Here is an 8,060-nt window from a genome sequence, read left to right on the forward strand (position 1 = left end):
TAATAAGAATACATGTCACAAGGGGTAATTTACCCTCTAATTTAGAGAGGGTTAGATAGAATTCACCTATCTTTTAATATTATTTTTTTAATAAATATTTGTATTATATTTTTTTGTGACTGAAATAAACTAAACAAAGAAAAACAAAACAAACAAAACAAGGAACTGCTTAAATAGAGGGACAGTCCCATTTAAGACTACTCTTAAATTCCTCCCAAGGTGAAAGAAGCTCCACATGTGAAAGTTGTAACTTCATCGCCATCTTTGCCATAGTATCTGCCACCGTGTTTGCATCTCTCATAATCAAACGAAAGTCAACACGCCAATTCCAATGCATGATATCTCTTATTTTGAGCACCAATGGATCAATAAGCCCAAAACCATCTTGAGTAACAAGATTAAATGCTTCCACACAATATGTCTCACAAATAACATCTCGTTGACTCACATCCCAAGCTAAGCGATATCGTCTCCAAATGGCAAACAATTCTCCTTGAAGAATACTATTACTCTCAATCATTCCCAAACACCCCATTTGCCAACTCCCATTACAATCTCTAATAACACAAGCAAAACCAACACTATCACCCGAACCAAAATAACTAGCATCACAATTAATCTTAAAAGTACCAATGGATGGGGGATTCCAAAAACCATTTAGAGTAGAGGGAAGGGACATACGTTGTAACTCAAAAATATTCCTAAGCTCCTTTTCTGAAGATAATGCCAGACAAATCACTTTTTTCGGAGGCCAAGTCTCATGAGGATTAAAGATGTCATTATTCCTTACTCGCCATATCCACCAAAGTCCCGAAAAGAACTTGAACGAATGCTCTCTGCTATGATACAAGAACCAGTTCTTCAAATCCAAATGATGACAAAAAATATCCAACCTATGCCAGACAAGCTGAGCTTTTGGACAATCCCGAATACAATGTAAAACCGATTCCTGGCTAGAAAGACATCTTGGACACCTATCTGATGATGACATCCCTCTTCTAAAGCGAAAACTTGCAGTAGGAAGAGCCCCATTAAGACACAACCAAGCCAAAAACTGATGCTTTTCCGGAACAAGCTGACGCCAAAGCCAAAGCCGATTCTCCCGCTCCTCCCAACCAAATAGCTGCTTACACAACCACAAGTAACCATTGTGTGAGTCATAGACTTTGGCAGCAGACCCACACCAATACCAACTCATTTCCGGACCTGCTTGTTCATCTGGATTGTAAGAGAGAATATTACCTTTTAGATTTTGAGATAAAGGAGAATAAAGAGTATCCAAATGCCACCTACCAACCGACCAAATATCCTGTATCCGGAGATTCGAATCAGAAATGTTAACATAATCCATCTCATTAGATAACCGTCCTTCTCTCCTCCAGCTAGAAAACCAAAAATTCTTGTTCAAATCTCCAATACACCAAGCAAACCCATCCTTCAACACATCCCAAGCCTTGCAAAGACACCTCCAAATGGGAGAGTCCTTGTTCTTAGGATAACTAAAACAGTCATATAGAGATTATCGGTATTTGGCATCCAACAATTGGACCCATAGCTTGTTTGGCTGCTGGAAAAAAGTCCAAACTAGCTTCCCAAGAAGAGCAATATTTACACAATAAGGATCTCTAACCCTAAACCTCCATATTTTTTTGGAGTAACCAGTACCTTCCAACTAACGAAATTCAATCATCTTCCATCAACTTGTCCTTTCCAAAGAAAATTCCTCATCATAGACTCCAATTTACTAATGATTTCTTTGGGAAAAATAGAGACCTGCATCTGGTACGTGAGAATAGCGGCTGCAATAGAATTAACCAAGCAGAGTCTACCAGCCCGATTGAGTAAATTCCCTTTCCAGCTTGCTAGCCTACTCCGAATCTTATCTAGGACACCATTGAAAGCTGAACGAGTCACCCTAGAATGGCTAAGGGTAACTCCAAGATACCTGCCCAAGTCTTGGACAAATCTGATAGAGGATACCCCAGTGAAAACCTCTTTCCTTGTTGCAGAGACATTCTTGGAGCAAAGCGCTTTAGACTTCTCCACATTAATCTTCATCCCAGATGCTTTGCAAAAAGTCTCTAAAACCAACATCACATTTTGTACTTGTCCCTTTGTAGCTTTACAGAATAGAAGAAAGTCATCCGCAAACATTAAGTGGGATATTCTTGGTCCCCCTCTAGAAATAGCAACCGGCTCCCACAAGCCCAAATCAACCTGATGACTAATAAAGCATGCCAATCGCTCCATACACAGCACAAAAAGATAGGGTGACATAGGGTCTCCTTGTCTAAGACCTCGACTAGGAGTAAATCCATTCAGACGATTCCCATTCCAAAGAATAGATAAGGAAGAAACAGTGACACAATTCATAATCAAATTAATTGTAGGAATAGGAAAACCAAAGCTCTTTAGGGTATGAGCTAAAAACCTCCAATCAACTCTGTCATAAGCTTTCTCCAGATCAATTTTAAAGGCCAGTGTGCCTTTCATTGATTTAGTCTTCTTCATAAAGTGGAGAACTTCTTGAGCAATAATGATGTTGTCAGGAGTTCCTCGTCCCGGAATAAATCCTCCTTGAAGCGGGCCAACAATCTCCGCAAGATGAGGACGAAGCCTATTAACAAGGACCTTCATGATGATCTTGTAAACTACATTGCAGAGACTAATCGGTCTGAAATCTTTCATAGATACCGGTGATTCAACCTTTGGAATAAGAACCAGTAAAGTCTCCAACATTCTCGGATCAAGAGTAACACCGGAGAATGCCTGCTTAACCATCTTCCAAACATCAAGACCAATGATCTCCCAATATTCTTTGAAGAAGAAAGCTTGAAACCCATCAGGACCCAGAGCTTTAAAAGAGTTCATGTGAAAAACAGCTGTTCTGACTTCCTCCATAATAACTGGTGCCGTAAGATTATTGCAAGCTTCCACATTCAGAGAAGGAAGAGGCACATCACCAAGGCAACCCAAATCAACATCATCCAAATGACAGAATAAGCTTTTATAGAAAGACTCTGCTTCTTGACTCAGAACCTCTGGATCAGTTTCCCACACTCCATCCTTGAGAAAAAAGCCATAAATCTTATTATGCTTCCTTCGCGCAAGAGTTTGAATATGAAAGAATCTTGTATTCCTATCCCCGAACCTTACCCACTGCTCTCTGGACTTTTGGAACCAGAGGAGCTCTTCTTGCACTAGAGTATTATTATAATCATCAAGTAACTGTTGTTCTTTCTGACGCAAATAAATACTATCCACCATTTCCAACCGCTTTTGTAAATAATTAATCTGCTGCTCTAATTCACATTTCTTAACAAAAATGTTACCAAATACCTTCGAGTTAAACTCTAGTGAATTCTTCTGTACTTCCGAAAGCTTGCCATGAATCCCTCTATTACCAGACCACCATGACTGATTCACAATATCCCTATACCCAGGATGAGTAACCCAAGCAGCAACAAATCGGAAAGGTCAATTCCCTTTAGGCTGAGGACGACCTTTACAACGCACCAGAATAGAGCAATGATCAGACTGAAGCCTATTTAAAACTTCTGCATAAGTCTCTAGAAAGATAGATAACCAACTACTATTTATACAGACTCGATCAAGCTTTTTTGCCACGTCAACATAATTGTTTACCCTTCTGTACCAAGAAAATCGCCTCCCAATAGTCTTCAGATCAAACAAACCACTATCCCCTAATGAAGTAGCAAACATGTCTGCTCTTTGATGAGAAAATTGACAGCCCTTAGATTCATGAGAAAATTTGACTTCATTAAAATCACCAAGAACAATCCAAGGTCCTTGAAAAACCATGGATTGTGCAACAAGATAATCCCAAAGGAGAACCCTTTTATTAAATTGAGGACTGCCATAAATACCACTACTCCTCCAAATTAAATTATCAAATTGAACATCAACAGTAACACCCTGATCAAAAGCATCAATGAACTTACAACAAACACCCTTCATAGAGGATAGAAACCAAAATACCTCCCTTATGCCCCTCTGCTTCTACTATACCAACAGAGTGATACCCCAACCTTTCCCAAAACAATTTTAAATGCTGAAAAGGGGAGTGAGTTTCAACCACAATAAAGAAAACATGTCTAAATTTTCTAACAAGTTCCTTACAATGCACCCGGGCTAACTTATTAGAAGCACCCCTAATATTCCAAACAATCATATTTAAACTATCCATAAATAATAGGGACAGAATAAATAAGAACATAAACTCTAAACAGAATTACCAACCTCAATAGGTGGTTTGTCCTGCGGTGCTGGCACACTCTGATCCTCAATAATTGCCACCTTCGGACCCCCTAACACTGCACCTGCCATACTTCCATCTACTAAGGTTTTCTCCGTTATACCACCATTTTTATCAACTGGCGAGTTCTGCAGGGAGGAAGGCCGAGGACGCTTCCGTAGAGAAATTCCACGACATGCAGGAGCTCTGCGCGATGGAGATGGCGCAATTTCATGTTTTTCTCGCTTCCCCATCCTAATGCCAATTGATTTGCCTCCATCACCATGCAAATTGGGCCTTGGAACCCTTCTCGAACCATACTTGTGCTGCTTTCCATCTTGGTCCTTCAAACCTGATGACTGGCCCATTGTGAATTTTTCCTTACGCAGCACTTGTTGCCAGCCCTCTCCATCATTCATGCATGCCTCATTAACATGACCATCAGGCACGTGAGGAGCCAATGATTCCGTAACCACATCCTTCCCTTTAACAACTCCTAATTTCTCACCCAAATTATGAGAATTCTCACCCAAATCACGAGCTTCTGATTCAGCCTCTTTATGAAGCTCATGATTGTTGTGTGGCACTAGTGTCGGAGCTTCATTATTTTTTCCATCACCAAAGGAATTTCTGTTTCCTTCCAAGGACTCTTTCTCCATGCACAACGATTTATCATGCCCATACCGTGCACAAATAGCACAAATCAACTCTAAACTCTCGTACTCCACTTCATGAGTCACACCCTCCACTATAATATGTTTGATTACAAGCAACCCAAGATTAATTTGAACACAAGCTCGGGCATATTTTTCTCTTTCTGCAAGCTTAGTGGCCAAATCTACTTTCACCGGAACCCCTATTGCAGAAGCAATTCGCAGCATTGCTTGTTCCTGGTAGCACCAAATTAGAAGTCCCAAGACTCGAATCCATACCAGCGTTAATCCAAAGGATTTTTCGCATGGCCTAAAATCCACATCCCATGGCTTTACTGCAACGTAGTGACCGTCTATCAACCACGGGCCACCAAGAATGACTTTCTCACAATCCGCAGCAACATCAAATTTAACCAAAAAATACCCAAACCCCACATCCAACAAATCAAACCCTCCTTTGATGCGCCATACTATTCGAAGCTTGTGCATGAGAGCCGTGTAGTAATGCAAAGGCCCTAGACTTTTCCGCACCAACGACTTATATCTCTAAGAGAGACCTTGGATAGCTTTTCTGATCGGCTCAATTACTGATTCGATTTTGATAACTATAATTTTAGGAATTAATATTTTTGTAATACTTATTTAAATAAAAGCCAATAATTTGATCTAATTTTATAATGTCCAGATTTATAATATACATATTTGTTTCTTTTTATTTTTTGTCTATCAATATAACCTTTAATATATATTTTATATTTTAATATATATGTTATTCTAATAATTTATTTTAATAGTAGTGTACACTTGTATGGTTGGCTATCTATTTAAATATTCACCTTTCCATTTCATGATTATGCTATGCATTTAATCATACCTTTTTACTTGACATATCCCTGCTATTGGTTCATTGACTTCATTCACTGGTTTTTTTATATATATATATATATTGTATCTTAAATTGAATCTACGCAGATAGTAATATGTTAACATATAAGGAGAATCTCATTCCAATAATTCTTCTAGGTTCTAACTTCACAATGAACGGATGAAAAAGAAACTACCCCACAAAAAATACTGACAAAACATATTGCCAAATATTTGAATTTTCTTTTTTTTCATCCTTCTTGCTGTATTGCAGAAGACAGGAATTTTTTTTCTTGAACTCATTGAACTAAGCAACTTCAGCTCCATTTTGAACCAACTTTTCAACTAGTTTTAAGTCTTATCTAGCTTTAGGGATCAGTCATTTAACTGTAATGCCTACTCCCATGAAGACAACTTGTTAAGATAATATTGTAAATTATTAGATAATTCGACTAAACATGTCAAACTATCGGTTTATAATATCATTTTGACACGAAGATGTCTTATACATCCACCTAAGAGAGGACAAGCAAAAAAGTAAATGCACCTAGCCACCACAACACCCTATTCCCTGAATATACCATCTATAGGCTACCCCAAACTAAGTGAGAAGCCTTAAGCGCATCATCAAGCAAATCCACATTGAAGAAAACTAAAGTACACCCTATCAGATCACATGTACAAACCGATCCTAGCAGGGAAAAATTATAACTCAGGACAGCCAAAATCATGTTGCAATATAATAGACTAAACAAAAATGCTTGGTCTCATTACAGTCTTTGGAGAAAAAAAAAGTCTTGCAATGTAGCAAAATTAAATATATCATAACTCAAACATGACAAAACCATTGATCAATCCCAAAGAAAACAAAACTCTCCAACCAAAGGCTAAAAGAGAAGATACCACTCCATTAGTCTCCCTTCTTCCTAAACGAGCAGCCCTCCGTTAGCCTTGCTCTTCCACCTGTAGGTTGGCACAAGACTGTTTGGCAGTTTCCACACACCACGACTGTCTGAGAGTGGCTGAATACAGTGGTACTGCATCAACATGGAAATCAAAACGTCAAAATCACTCAAGATCAAATCATTTATTTGCCCACAATTATAACTTCGCAATCTAACAGGAATGGATGCAACTTACATGTTGAAGCAACCTTGGCATTTCACATCCTACAACAAGACAGGAATACAAGAAACAAAAATTAAATAGACAAACAAATAACAATTAAAACTTGGAAAGAAACGAGCCAAATCCAGCGTGTGGTTCAACAAATGACAAAATACAATTTAAGAAAGAGCTATTATAAAAAAATAGAATACCATGAAGAAAGAATTAGGAGACTGAACAAGACGCTTGAGCTTGTGCTTTCTCTTCTCAAGCTCAGCCGGTGGATTAAGCAAATCGATATCGTTCTGCAGAACCTACTCAACACAAAATAACAATAAATTTCGGTTACCGTTACTAGGGAAGGAATAAAACCCTAAAGAAAACAAAAAATTCGAAGGTATATAACAGAAAAGAAAGTCGTCTTCGTATAAAACATCATTCATCTACGAACAAACATAATGCATACCAGAAAGAAAACAGATCTGAACACAAACAAAGAAGAAAGAGATTATACTTACCATGCTGGCGAAAAAATAAGTAGCGGCAGGGAAACCTCCGAAGAAGAGAACCCTAGGAATGTGGCAGATACAAACTCAGAGTTTGGCTAAGTTTGGCTGCATGAGATTTAAAGAAAAAAAAAGGGGGGGGGGGGAGGGGGACGTAAGTAGTGATGTTTATGTAAAGAGGGTTTCCTCTTACCCAGCCCAATATTTAATAATGGGCCAGTTGTTAATAATTTTGTCTCTTTCAAATTTTGTAATTTATTCTATATCAACCAAAAAATTCAAAATATTCTAGAATACTCATAATATTTTAGTGTCAATGATGCTAACCTGTATAGTTTAGTGCCAAGTTTATTAGTAATGAAATTTGTTAACAAACAATTATTAATTATAGTAAAATTTATCAATAATTACAATACTTATATCATATTTAAGATCAGGGTTATTCTATAGTGCTTAAAAACTTTTTTTTCAATAATGCTGAAATGAGTTGGACAAAATATTACATTAACACGTGTTGCCTTTAAAGTAACATAAGGAAATAGAAAGTAAGTGGAAACAGGTGAATGGCAGAATTGGTCAGTGAGATGTCAGGTAGTTATCAACTTATCACACAAAATTTGTGTTAATTGAGATGGTTATAATTTTTTAACTATTATAATAATTGGGTTGTTTTTG

General features: G+C 37.8%; 1 protein-coding gene across 1 annotated transcript; it reads right to left on the reverse strand.

The window, feature by feature from the left end:
- Positions 1–6,502: 6,502 nt before the first annotated feature.
- Positions 6,503–7,529, reverse strand: LOC107630137 (small ribosomal subunit protein eS27y). Its single transcript, XM_016333194.3, has 4 exons — positions 7,398–7,529; positions 7,092–7,193; positions 6,913–6,941; positions 6,503–6,809 (listed from the first exon to the last, which is right to left on the reverse strand). Exons 1-4 carry the CDS (start codon positions 7,398–7,400, stop codon positions 6,683–6,685), a joined length of 261 nt encoding a protein of 86 aa, XP_016188680.1. The 5' UTR covers positions 7,401–7,529; the 3' UTR covers positions 6,503–6,682.
- Positions 7,530–8,060: the final 531 nt, after the last annotated feature.

Source organism: Arachis ipaensis, chromosome B3 (assembly GCF_059453495.1).
Source record: "Arachis ipaensis isolate K30076 ecotype BB chromosome B3, ASM5945349v1, whole genome shotgun sequence".
Classification (NCBI taxonomy): domain Eukaryota; kingdom Viridiplantae; phylum Streptophyta; class Magnoliopsida; order Fabales; family Fabaceae; genus Arachis; species Arachis ipaensis.

Excerpts from the sequence above, each read along its gene's own strand:
- LOC107630137 (XM_016333194.3), bottom strand. Across the intron at positions 6,942-7,091 it reads CTCCTAATTCTTTCTTCATG|GATGTGAAATGCCAAGGTTG; the intron begins GTATTCTATTTT and ends GTCTTGTTGTAG. Across the intron at positions 6,810-6,912 it reads TGCCAAGGTTGCTTCAACAT|TACCACTGTATTCAGCCACT; the intron begins GTAAGTTGCATC and ends ATGTTGATGCAG.